Below are 13,444 nucleotides of genomic sequence, written 5' to 3'. Positions count from 1 at the left end.
GGGNNACGACTACTGCACGCTCGTGGCAGAGTCGCGCGGCGTAGGGGGGAGGGAGAGGGAGGCAGCCAATGCTGCTCTCACCGCTCGCACCACTTCAGGGCCGGCTCGTCATCCCATTGGCATAACTCTCAGCTGATCAGCCATCCGGCCAGCGGGGCAGGACACGGAGAGGGGCCACAGCTCGAGAGCCGTGGGCACCTGGAAAACCGACGTTTTTAGGCTCGCCACCCCACCGGCGTTGCACAGCGCGTTCTGCCACGGAGAACAGCTCAGTAAGGCGCCCGTCTTGTATCCTCCGCGGCGACCTACGTGTTCGTCGCTCGTGAACACAAGATGAATCGTCCTCCTGATCTGCTCACCTGTCTTCCCCACCACGGAGATGGCGGAGCCGACCACGCAACTGTGTGAATAGCAGCATCCTGTGATGCCCGCCCTCTCGAGGGCTGCGGCGCCTTCCTCTGGCATGGCAGAGGGGCTCTGTGAGGCGGGCTGGCAGCGCAGGCAGGTACAGAGCAACTCCCACAGTCCCCCTCCCTATCCTGCGGCCTCGCTCCAACCGCAGCGCCGCACGCACAGCCGCAACACCCAGGGGTCGCTGTACGGCGGGCATGGAGCCGTGCTGGTAGGGGCTTGTCTTCTGAGGCCGCAGTCCACTCCTCGTCTCTTACAGAAGCGGTACGCCAACGAGCCGGTCCCCAGACGACGTGCCACCCGCAGCTGCACCTCGGACATGGCGGACCGCTGGGTCGCCGAGTGGCACAAACTGCGGGGAGTGCATGCCGAGCAGCGGTACCGCGTGCAGCAACGGGCTTGCCCCTGGCAGAACCTCCGGGGGGTGGAGGGCCACTCCTCTCCGCACACCCTGCACTGAGTACGTGCGCCGTGCTAGACACTTTCTCATTCTGAGGGGTTGGGCATGGAAACAGCTTCTTGTCCCGCTTTTCCCTCTTCCAGTGGCCTCGGTGCGTATGGCATCGAAGGATTGAAACTAGGAGCCGTTCGCCGCCAAAGACGCCGCGGTTGCTTGCACCGCAGTCTGCTGTGCGCCTATCCGCTCGACCTTCGATGCCAGCTGGAGAATGAACTGGCACAGGTTGTGTCCGTCGTGCTGCGACAGCTTGCTTGGATTCAGCAGGTTGAACGCGGAAGACACCCTTTCGGAAGAGCACCTATCATTCATTCTCTGTGTGTGTGGGGGGGGAGGTCACTTCGCGATGGGGCTCCCAAAAGGCGGCATAATTCATACGCTCCCAGGCATGCCGCAACTTGTCCCAAGCCAGCATCCGCTTCTTCGCCTGGCAGTGGGCGTGATCCGCCTCCATGAATCTGCTGAGAACGGTCTCTCAGCAGATGCTGTGGACCAGGTCCCCGAGGCGATAGATATACACCTCGGACGCCTGCACCCTCTCCCTTCGCAACGCGATGACTGCGTCGCCCGCAGTCAAAATCGACACATGCGTGGGACGCCCGCCTGTTCCTCAGTCTTCAGAGTCTCGGAGACACGATCGGTAGCCGGTGCGATGGCTGTTGGGCTCAGCGAACGCGAGGCTCTGTCATACATGAGAGGCCCATGCACGACTGGCCTTCCAGCATCAGCCCATCAGAGCGCCTGTTCAAAACAGCAGTCGCGCTGGCGGCGTCCGCTGCTGCCTCGGCCATCACGGCATTTCTACACCAGGGGAACTCACCGCTTTCGCTCATGTGTTCGCAAGACAAGAGCAGAGAAAAAAGGAGCACTGCGGCCTCAACGCAGTGAGCTGGCCGTGAAAAGCAGCTGGAATGGAGGAGCGGGAGAGACCACTGTGGGTGCTCGTTACGACCGCCAGCGAGTAAAGGTGTCAGAAGATAGTGAGTAATTCCTCATCGTGGTGTCGCTCATGCAGAGGAAGCGACGTTTTGAGAGTCACTGAGAAGACACGAGAGAAGAGGAGACTTCACTTAAAACTGCACACATGCAGCATGGTGGGGAGCGAAGGATACCAGAGGGTAGTCCTCCTACATGGTAGGCCTCATAGGGTGAGTGAGTTCCCTACTTCTGTGCCTGCGTCGCCTACTCTCCTGAAGAGCGAGGGGAAGGCGGGGGAGGCTGGCGGCGAATGGGCGACGAGCACTCAGCGGCGTTGGCGGCACCTTTGGTGCCTCTCCATCGGAGAATAAGCACATACGCAACATCGCAGTGCTGCATCACTCATGCGCTCCGCGTAACACCATCTCTTCGCTGGTTATCGCTGCTGGTGAAGCTTAGCGGCGCTTAATCGGCGTCTTAGAAGGCAAGTCCATGTCCGTCCGCATATGTGTGTGAGAGGAGAAAGCGCACGTCTCAAGAGGAACGCTGGTACTCACATGTCTTAACTAGATTAAACTATAAGAGCTAAGGTGAGGGAAACGCAAAATCAAAAGGAGAGAGAGCAACAGCAGTCACAGCAACTACCATTCACGCCGCATTTTTCGCCATGTCGTGGCGTGTACGCAACTACCCCCTACGCACCGGCGCCCATACAACTCCCCCCTCCCGTTAAGAAGCCTCCGCTGAGCACGCACTGCCATAGCCTCACTGATGCCGGTATGGCATTCGGGCTCTCATTCCCTGTTCTCCTGCTCCGGATCCTCCACCTCCGCAACGTCAGCATGCTGCTCGTTACGGCACATAGCTGAAATACCCAGCTCCTCGTCTTGCTCCTCGGTACGGATGTACTCCTCGCTCTCCAGCTTGGGGTCCGCGTCATCCGGTGGAGGCAGGTGGGCGCGGGGGTTCTGAATGTACACATTCCCAAGGGGGTCATCGAGGATGAAGGTGAACTCCATCTTGAGCGCCAGTAGCTCGTCTAGCTCCTTCACAAACTGAAGCAGTGTCTTCGAGTTGTCGTCAGCCGAGTCCCCAACGGCGAAGGCGGCCTGCGGCAGGCTGTTGAGCTGGTCGCGCACCTGAGAGATGGTACCCTCGACAGAGGAAAAAAAGCCGCCCAAGGTGCCAGGCGACAGCTCGAGGTGCACCTCAGGGATTATCAGCGTGGCCGTCTCGGACTTGAGCACGTCACGCTTGAGATCATCTTCCGACTTGACGTGCAGGGTAAGCCGAAGCCCCTTTGCGTTGATTTCGCCGCCCGTCTTGATCTCGTTGCTCTTGTAACCGCAGTAGTCACACTTGAACGCCATAATAATTGTTTGCTTGAAGTACGGGATGTCGCACTCGTGCATCATGAGATAGCCCGCCTTGCGGCAGGCGGGGCAGTCGCACGGAATCTGCGTCACATCGCTGAACTGGCCCTCCGCCACATCCCTCTCCTCCTCCTGTGTGCGCTCCGTATTGTAGTCGATGGGGATGCCGAGCAGCTGGCGGTCAATGTCGGTACGCTCAGTTTCGTACTTGGTAAGCTGCTGGTCGAGAGTGGGGTGGTAGTAGTCGTGGAGCGGTTCAATGTAGCTATTGCCTGCCGGGTCGTCGAGAGTGAGGGTGAAAGGCACATCACCGCTACGAAGGGACTCCAACTTCACGCAAAACGCCTCGATCTTCTCGCACACCTCCGGGTGCTGAATCTTGCGCAGCGGCTGCTGAAGCTGAAGGCCGTAGTATGTCTGCTCCAAGATGCCCTCGACAGTCGTCAAGCTGCCTTTCTGCGACTCAGGCGGGATCTCCAGCTCTAACTCCGGGACCGTAACAGTGGCGAATTCCGACTTGACCACCTGCCGGTCGAGGTCCTTCTTGCTCTTCACCTGCAGTTCGTAGCGAACCTTCTTCGGGCCAAAGGTGCCTCCAAACGTGACCTCGTTATTGCTCTCGTCGCAGTGCGGGCAGTTGAAGCTGCTGACAATGATCTCCTTAAAGTGGGGAATCTTCGTGATCATGAGGCGCGTCGTGCCAGTCTCCTGACACTTGGGGCACATGGACTCGATAACGTTCATCTCGCCTAGGTCTGTCTTGATGTAGTTCGCGTGCTCCCCCTCCCCATTGGAGTCATTATCGCTGCCCTCCTGCGCTGCAGCCGGCCCCTCAGCAGTCACAGATTTTTCATCGTGATCCCTCTCTGACATGGTACGCAGGTGGCAACTGGGTGTGCGTATTGGTGAGTTGGTATAGGGCGGAAGGCGCGTGTGAGCTGGCTTGGTGAATGAAGCACAGTGGGTTTGCTGTGAGAGTGCGGGTATGCCGCACAAGTCCCCCTCCCCGCATCAAGCAAAGAAGCGGCAGAGACAGAAGAGAGAAGTGAACGCGATCGAGCACCGATATGCGAAGGGATCGTTGTTGTACTGCTGAAGTCCTCGTTCACGGAAAAGGCACTGGGAGAACGACAGGGAGAGGCGCGGGTCAACACACCGTTGGGTTAACCCAACGGTGCTGAGCTCGTGAGTGTTCGTGGGTGGACTTGTCCAGCACCCATCAAAGTGGGACTCCGGTATGCAATATGCGTACGCAACTTTCTTGCGAAGGAGTGATGCGGGGATATACGCACCTTTGTGACGCTTTGCGTGATCCCCTCCTTCCTCGCGTACTGCTGCGGTGTGCCGCGAGAGAGAGGGGGAGGGGAGGGGAGGGGAGGGGAGGGGACGAGCATGCAATAGGCAGAGCCAGAGATAAAGAGAGAGAGAGAGACAGGGTGGCACGCAGTCGTGATAGCCCAAGCATCACCCACGATACACAGAAAGAGCGCGTAAAACAAAAGATCAAGACGTGTAGCTCATGTGACGTGGTGACTACGATAAACACGAAGAAAGGAGAAGAATACTTGAGTGGTACCACGCGAATGCCTCCACCACCAACACAGCCACCACCCCTCTTCCTTCCAACCGAACAGAGTGCTGCTCCCCATACCGCGATGTGGCATGGCGTAGCCACAAGGAGGAGAAGTAAAGACAGCGAAAGAAGTCCCCCCTCAAAGTGAAAAAAAAGCTCCGCGAGCATTTTCGCACCACGGCGCGCTCATCACGCGCCTATGCTGAAGGGCCTCACATGCTCCCTTGCCCACCTCCCTTGGTTATTTTCCAACTTGTGGTCTGGGAAACGGGGATGTGTGCATTGTGTCCTCGTGCGGCCCGCTCGCGTAGCACATCACCTCTTTTTTCAGTGCATCTGCACTGCAGGCATCTTTGTGAGTACAATGAACAAGGGAGCGGCTCGGCGCATCCCAGCACAGCACGCGCAGACGCAAGCCAACAAGATGAAGCCAAAACGCACAAACAGTGCCAACTACGCTGCAGGAGACGTTTTTTCTGGCTTGCCTCCATCATCTTTGCCCTCCAGTCCAGCTGCGACCCAACGAGGCCGCTGCCGCCTTTCGCTCCGCCACCACCGCAGCCTCGACGTGTCAGACTCACGTCGAGCGAGTCCACTGAAACTCAACTGCGTTGATCTCGTTCTGGATAAAGCCACACATTGCATACGCCTCCTCGGCGATAGCGTCTTCGAGCGAATCCCGGAGGCCCTTCAGGTGCTCCTTCACCTCTGATGCCATGACTTCCTCTGGATGCACTGGGGGCAACGAAGCGGCCAAGTGATCGGGCGGCAGCGGCGCACTTTCAAGGGCCATGCCGCTAGTCGAGGATGCCGGTGCGCCTCTGCGATACTTCTCTGTGGCGGGCACGACATCATTCGGCCCATAAGTGCGGTACAACTCGCTTTGCAGTGCGCCCACCACGCCCTGCACAGCGACAAGCTCTGCGTCACCAAAGAGGACATGCGCCGTTGCTTAGTTCTCGTCCTGTGCGTGGGCATGAATGGTCCGTTGTGCGGATGGACGCACTTCATGTGCTCCTTGCGATGTGCCAGAGCGTTGGAAGTATCCGCACAAGTGCCACCATGACTGTAAGAGCCCTCAGCAGAGTACCCTGACTTTCCCACAGTTCACGTCGGTGTCGTCCCACGAGCTCGTCCTCGCCATTCCCTAACGAATGGGCTGCAGAAATACCGACATCCTCCATGACAAGTTGGGAGGCGATTGGCACTTCCATACTGGGCGTCACCTCGCACTTTCGACCAGCATTAGAAGGGATGAAGACGCTTTGTTGTATTCCATCTCTCCTGCGACACTGCAGCAAAACATAGAGGTTTCCGACTCGCTTGGTGGCCCCGCTGAACGGCAGCCGCCTTCAATCAACGAGACGGCTGCCCTTTCGCCCGCCTGACTAACGGAGAGAATCACCCGTTCGGACCCGTAGTGGTGCATGAGCTCCCCAAACAGCATCGCTTCGCTACCGCCGTAGACGTCTACGAAGGCGTCGACGCGTGTTGGCCTCATCGGGTTGCCGTGTCAGTAAAAGCGCTCGAGTCGCTGTCGCGACACTGCGTCGTCCCTCGTGGCTACAGCAACATGCAGTCACGGCGGAGATCGCGATGTGGCGCTGCCTTGATGCGGGGCAAAAGCATCGCTGGCCCTAGTGCTTTCGGTTGCAGGCGAACATGAAGGCTCGGTGAGTTGGTGAGTGCGGCGCCTGAGGTTTGTCAACATCCATTCCCTCGAAGAGCGGGACCGAGTGGGGTCCTCTCTCGTCGACGCTGGCTGCAGTCGCGGCGGTGCCACCGTGGCGGACGGTAATGCGCTCAGTGACACATGGGAAAGTAGAACAAGCACACCGAACTCCCCTCAGTGTGTGTGTGTGTGGGGGGGGGAGGGGGGGGTACCTCCATGCATGTGCCCATACGCGCAGGGAGGCGCCTCGGCGCAGTCTCGTGATGACGTCCATGTCTGCAAGAGAAAGGGAAAGAGAGAGGGGGGAGGGGAAGAGGTGGTGGTGCACATATGCTCGCTGAGGGAGGGAGGCGGGGGGTGACATGACGACGGAGACGTTACAGCTGAAAGTGCTATACTTTTCACCTCTCTCGCACAGTGATGTACGTTGGCCTTCAAGCACACATAAATGTGAGGTATGTGTAGAAAGAGGGAGACAGCGCAGAGCATCAGCAGGTGCAATCGGTCAGTCGCGATCAGAGGCACCGATACGCTTGACTTGATTGGGGCTTATCTCCTGGTCTCCCCCTTCGTGTTTTATGCCACTTCTCTGTCCTCTCAGGCCATGCACAGACAGAAAGAGAGTCCTGTACTTGGAGCACCGTCCAGTGAGTTGCTCGCATCACTTGCACACATCGAGACGGGCGCCAACCACAGAGTCAATACGGCAACAAGAACACATAACGCAGAATAGTTGTGCACTCAGCACCCAGTGCTCACACGCATATACACCAAAAAAAATTATTTGTGCTTGATAACTACGAGCTGCACAGTGAACACAATGCACGTGGCGCAGTGCGGGTCCGCCTTGATGCATGCTGGCACGAAAAGAAAGCGTGTGGGCGGCCCTCACCCTCTTCCCCACTGACTACCTGCATCCGTACATACCTGCTTCGTCTCCTTGTCATCTGCATCACCGCCTGAGAAGGTTGTAGTGGCCGGGCATATAAAGCAGCTCCACCACAAGTTGGTCTCCATCGCTCTTCGCCTCGTCGTTGAAGGTGTGCTCGGTGACGTTGTTGCCTGCATTTCGGTCCAGTGCGTAGACCTTGATGCAAACGTTGAATGCCTTTGCAAACACAGCCAGCTGAACATTGTCGCTCTCGTGATCCACCAGCTCCACCTCGGCGTTGCAGTAGTCGCGCACCGTGCCGTAGCCCAACCCCTCGACAAACGGCTCGTACTCCGCCTCGTGCTCCTGCAGATAAGCGGAGCTCAAGTAGCGTAGCGCCGCCACAACGTACGCGCCATCGCTGGAGGTAAAGAGCTCATAGATTTGCGCAACATCTTTGATCGTCTTGTCCGCCACGCCGTTGAAGATCTCCGCCAAAGCATCGGTGAAATCGAACACGAAGGAACCGAACAACCTGGAGAGGCTCTTTTCTCGAGATTTCAGCAGCGACACATATTCGGCTGCCCTTTCTGGGCGCTCGACGATCAGCTCGCACAGGCGGAAGCCGGCGCAGCGGTAGAAGCAGTTGCCATCGCGGCGTGAGTAGCGTATGCTATTGAAGTCGTACTGCTTCGTAGAGACCGCTGAGGCCCCAAAGAGCGACAGTGTTTGGGCGAGATAGGCCTCATCGTGCTCCATTTCCTTCACAATCTTTGACCCCTTGTCGAGCGGCAATGAGAGCGACAGCAACGGGGACTGCGCCACCTCCTTCCGGATCGCCTCGAGCTGTGCTTCACTCGCGCTAATCATCACTGTCTCACTCATTATTAACGAACTGGAGCAAAAAACAAGGGTTAGAAGGGCAGCTGTGCAGCGATACTGCAGTGACCAGAAGAGCGCGCGTAAGGTGGCGGGGGTGGGATGAGGAGGGAAATTGCGAGCAAAGGTGTTTACAGCAAACTTATCTGGCGTGTAACCGAGTAGCGTCCCTGCGGGGCGGTGAAACAGTCGGTGGTGCACTTCTATCAAACAATGTGAGGAGAGTTGGGAGAGAAGAACGGAAAAGTGGCAAAGAGACAGGCACCACGTGCACAGGCCGCAGGTGGGGACACAGATGGTACGGGCACACCGAAGAGATGCAGTGCAGTTCAGCTCGCCACCTCACCCCCCCCCTGTGTGCATGCTCCCTCACTGAAGTACTCAAATCACTTCCGCTCCATGATTCCCACGTTGGAGGAGTAGACGTGATGTGTGCAAACTGCCATGGGTACCATCACACCATAGGAAGCAACCACGCAGCACCAGCGACATGAGCGCCAGGAGAGAGGAGATATATTGAAAACAGCAGTCATTCGCTGGACTTTTGCTGCCGCATAAGCATCTGCAAGCGTTCGTGTGTTGTTTGACCGTCGGCCAAGCGCTCACCAAGATGTCTGCCAGCCCGCTGTCACAGTTGTCCCTCCAGTTGTTGACGCCACACAAAGTACACAAAACAACGAGAAGCCACTAGCGTGCCAGCCGGTGCTGGAGTGCACCGTTCCCTCCCCCACCCTTCAGTGGAAAATCCTACTGTCGGTAAGACGGAGGAATTACACGCAAAACACAGATGCACACACACACCTACGCACACAAGATGGAGTCTCCAATCATGAAGTGGGGAGGAAAGGCGTCTCCCCATCCATGGCGGCGTGATTGCACCACACCAAGGAAAGAGAGGCATCATGAGAACAATGAAGCGAACACTGTGGATGTGCCGAAGAGGGGAGAGAAGAGTGAGGGTGATGAAGGCTCGAGAGAGAAGCATACGTCGTGTTCCTTCGACGTTGGCAGTACTTCACTTGTCCTCCAATGGCTGCTGTCGCTGCCCACTCTCCTGGGAGCTTCGGGAAGCTCAACTGTCACATCTCTCTCCTACTCACCAAAGACAGTCATACAGCATGACCAACAGGAAAGGAGGCGAGGCTACACCAGTGCACTGCATGACACATAACGACAGAGAGCGCAGGGCGGAAACCCATAGAGAAAACGCGGGAGAGAAAACTGAAGCAGCAACGCTATCGTCGCAACCAGCACCGCAGACTTGCCTTCGTGATCCAAAGCCCACCGCCCGGGCGCACTCCGCTCCGCGCACCACCCCCCTCTCCGGGGACGAGAAGTACACCACAAAGCGAAAGGGGGTGGTAAGAGCAGCGAAGGACTCCATTCACTTGGCACACATCGTCCACCTCCGGCTCGTCAACGAAGTGGGACAGCAGAGAGAGAGAGGCATACCTGAAGCGGCCATGAAAACGCATAAAGCGCTTCAAGAGGAACGGGAGAAACTTCTCACGTGTCTCACCCACAGAACAACCGCGCCAACGCGGGTAGGCATACAGCCACAGCGCACCTGCATGGCTTTGCTGCACCACAGTTTTGTCCTGGTCGTCCAGCGTGTACCGTCCAATCAGGCCACGCGCCGCACGGGCTCCTCCTGTCCTCCCCGTCCCTTTCTCGGGGGCGTACGGCACGATCAGAGCCAGAGAGGTCTGGGTGGGCTGTGTGCCTTGATCCAAGCGCGCGGCGGCCCAGGGCTCTGCTCGAGGGCAGTGGCGATGGCGTCTGTCGTGTAGGCAATAAGGGATGTCGCGCGGTGGTCTGAGAGGGATCACCAAGTCTGTAAGCCATGCAGCTAGCGCTGGCACCTTTGACACTGCCCATTTTACAACGATGTCCGCTTCGTTGTCGTGCTCTGACTTACAGTGCCCACGACGAAGCAGAAAAGAGAAGTGCACGCCACAGTCCAGTAGCGCCAGGATGCATGTCTGAATACGCCGTCACATGCCACCTTCCACTCTGACAGGGCCCGTGTCGAGCGCCATGGGGAGGGAGAGCAAGTCGAGAGTGACAGTCGCGCGTGTTTTTTTCTGTGCCTCAGCTGATGGGGTTGTCTTTGCAGTAGCTCTAGCCCCAGATCCATTGCTTCACACCCAGCACGATAGCTGCAAGCAAAGGGGGTCCACAGCCTCCTGCGGCTGCTCCTGACTTGATGTTTGTCCGTGTCGCACGGCCTGTCCACAGAGGGTAAGGGAACTTTGCAAAACGGTAGAGGCGTTGCGTGTCTGCCGCTTGCTGGGCTTCTACTGGGGAGTCCTCCCGAAGCCTGCTAGAGCGTGACACGTTGAGGTGCACGCGACCGCTGCGCATGAGGGGAGGGTGTACTTGCAGTGCTCTGAAGGGATCGATGTCCGCATGAGAGCAGCCAAAGCGTTGGCACGACACTGCCATCTGGTGTGTACACCACCGGCAACGAAAGCGCAAGTTGGCCTCCTCGCGTAGGTGCAACGAGGCACAGGTAGATGTGACGCAGCAGCACTCTAGCGTCGAGGAGCAGGAGATCGACCTCTTCGAGCGGGTCTTTTTTGTCTGATATGTTGCGATACCCAAAATAACTGCAGCTGCCTTGACGTGAAAGTGCTCAAGGGCCCTCTTACACGTTTTCCTAGCACCGTCCCACCACGCGGGGGCACAACAGAGCAGCCTTACTGCAATCCTTGCCATGTAGTACGAGCGGAGAGAAGCCTTTGACAGATCCCATACTGGGGAGGAACAGAGAGCAAGACGATGCGCGTCTATAATGCCAGCAGCGGTGCCAGTGAGGCAGGCAAACAGGTACGCGTACCTAGCACGCCAGAGTTTCTGGCCTCCGCTCTTATTAAGTGCACATGACTCCCTCCCTACTCACCCTGTACTGCGTTGACCGCACCATCTTACCCTCAGGTGCGCAGCGGGGCCACTTGCGACTCGAAAGCAGAAGACTGGGTGGAGAGGGAAAAGGGGTGCTACAAGGCAAAGTACACTGGGGAAGGAGGGCAGAAGTTGGGTGGAACAAATCGAGGGTGCAGCTGGTCAGCCTATGGGCCCTTTGGTGTCAGCCGTTACTCTCGTTCTGCTTCCTATCTCTGTGCGCGTGCAATAGCATGGCAGCAAAGGTCACGATCACGAGGAGGAGATCGGTTGCTCTACGCGGGTGACACGTGAGTGCCCAAAGTGTGCAAGAGGAGATGGACGGATGGAAGAGATTAACGCGAGCTGAAAGCCGGGAAGGAGGAAGCTAGCATCTCTCATAGGAAATGAGCATGGCCAAGATGAGAATCGGCACCCACCATCCTCGCTACCCCATGCCAGGCCCCCATCCATGGAGCTCGACAGTGGTTACACAGGCCCCTTGGCACCGCAAACCCCACCTCCTGTTGTCATTGAAAGCTGACAACACCAACGCGACGCCAAGGCTCGTCCTGCGCCAGAGAGTACGTGTGGGGTTAATGTGGCTTGGGTCAACGACGCCACGCAAAGCCGCTTGAGGGCAGCGTGAGATGAGAAAAGAAGCAAAGGCTGACCCGTAGTGAACGCACCGCTTCAGTCTTTCGTGGATCTGCAGAAACTCTGTTGATTCATCGTCCTGACAACGCACCTCTCTCTTTACCCTTCGTGTACGGAGGAGAAGAGGCGAGTGCAGGAACCTGGTCAAAGGTCCTGCTACCTGCTGCACAAGTGACAACAGCCACAACGACACCACAGCGAGAGCAGAGACACACATGCAGAGATGACGGTCTGACGTACTTTTCCTTCACCACCACCACCCCATCACTCGCTCGTCGTTTTCCTCCATCCTCCCCAGCGCATAACTTACTAGAGACAGAGAGAGAAGAGACTGCAACAGTGGGCGAAGCCGAGAATAAGGGGGGAGGGAGAAACAGAAAGAAGGGAGGCGCGTATCGCACACAACTGCGCCTACGGCTGATGCTCACGTCTCCCAACCACACGCTTGGCTGTGAGCTTGGGCTCCTCAAGATGGCGTGCTCAGCACAGAGCGGCATTAATTCTGCTTAAGACTCAGTTCGACGCCTTGTTTGGTAATATCCAGAGAGCAGCCGCAACAGACGCCACGGCGGGTGAGGTCGAAGGTATCGGCGCTTTCGGCGTCAAGCACAACGCCGCCTGCCTCACGCACCATAATCACCCCTGCCGCCACATCCCACGGGTTCACGCCCACTCCCCAGCACAGCTCCGCTCGCCCGGCCGCGACAAGGCACATATCCAGCGCTGCCGACCCACTGCACCGCAATCCCTGCACGGGGAGCTTTGCCAGCGCCACCTGCATTGCTGTCACACTCTTCACGGCAGCATCGCTACGGCTGCAGCCTTGGTGGAGCAGCACAACGCTTTCTTTCAGCGATGTTGCCAACGAGACGTGAATGCGCTGGCCGTTGCTGAAGGCGCCACGGTTCTTGACGGCGGTGAAGACTTCCTGCAGGCGTGGGGCACACACGACACTCAGTACCGGCTCCTTGCGAAGGGCTAATGCGATGGAGATGCAGCAGTCAAAGAGACCGTGCGCAAAACTGATGGCCCCGTCAATCGGGCCGACGATCCACGTGGGGCCGTCACCGAGCACCGCCTCTCGATGCATCTCCCCGCTCAGAATAGCATATGATGGAGTGCCTGCGCGCAGGATATTCAGCACCTCCTCCCTGCACTGTTTTTCGCACGGCGTCACGAGATCTGCCGTGTTGGTCTTCGTCTGCACTTCGAGGGTGCCGCTTGTCCTCTCGTCAACTGCGCTGTTCATTATGAAGGCTGCCGCGTTTGCGGTGTGGATGGCGAGGCCAAGAGCATCATCCAGCTCGTCTTCCGTGAGGGAGAACTGCGTTATTGGGGTCGCCATGAAGCAGCAGAGGGGTTAGGGTAAAGAATGGTACCTTTGTAAGATGATCTCCACGGGAGAGAGGCGGCGGGCATATCCTGCTGAGGGTGGCTGTGGCAGCGTAGCCGGCAATACACTGGTAGAAGAAGGAGAGGACAGTGTAGAGGAAACAGTGGAAAGGGTGCGGACGCATGCCCGGCACTGAGGCGTGTGTGGGCGCATGCGTCAGGGCTGCAAAGGAAGCGTGTCGCGTTGCAGGCTGCGTGGCAGGGTCACGTCAGCGTGCATCGAACAACGACAAGCAGTGGGCCTGCTTTTCTGGGTTGTCCTCGCCAATAGCACCGGTGGCGCAGTAAAACGAGGAGACACACGGTAGTCGTGAACCGCCCCCAAGTGGGCACTCTTCCCGGAGGAAAGGAGGGAGGG

General features: G+C 57.9%; 3 protein-coding genes across 3 annotated transcripts; all 3 read right to left on the bottom strand.

Moving 5' to 3' along the window:
- Positions 1–2,580: 2,580 nt before the first annotated feature.
- LBRM_17_1550 (putative zinc-finger protein ZPR1) lies at positions 2,581–4,032 on the bottom strand (the record flags this gene model as incomplete). Its single annotated transcript, XM_001563871.1, has 1 exon — positions 2,581–4,032. One exon carries the CDS (start codon positions 4,030–4,032, stop codon positions 2,581–2,583), a length of 1,452 nt encoding a protein of 483 aa, XP_001563921.1.
- Positions 4,033–7,356: 3,324 nt separating this feature from the next.
- Positions 7,357–8,160, bottom strand: LBRM_17_1540 (putative otubain; the record flags this gene model as incomplete). The annotated part of the gene is made up of 1 exon (XM_001563870.2): positions 7,357–8,160. One exon carries the CDS (start codon positions 8,158–8,160, stop codon positions 7,357–7,359), a length of 804 nt encoding a protein of 267 aa, XP_001563920.1.
- Positions 8,161–12,190: 4,030 nt separating this feature from the next.
- On the bottom strand, positions 12,191–13,039 carry LBRM_17_1530 (putative myo-inositol-1(or 4)-monophosphatase 1; the record flags this gene model as incomplete). The annotated part of the gene is made up of 1 exon (XM_001563869.1): positions 12,191–13,039. The coding sequence occupies one exon, from the start codon at positions 13,037–13,039 to the stop codon at positions 12,191–12,193; it is 849 nt and encodes a 282-aa protein (XP_001563919.1).
- Positions 13,040–13,444: the final 405 nt, after the last annotated feature.

The sequence above is a fragment of the Leishmania braziliensis genome, chromosome 17 (genome assembly GCF_000002845.2).
Source record: "Leishmania braziliensis MHOM/BR/75/M2904 complete genome, chromosome 17".
Lineage (NCBI taxonomy): Eukaryota > Euglenozoa > Kinetoplastea > Trypanosomatida > Trypanosomatidae > Leishmania > Leishmania braziliensis.
Note: the sequence above shows the minus strand (reverse complement) of the source record. Positions and strands in the feature narration are given on the sequence as shown.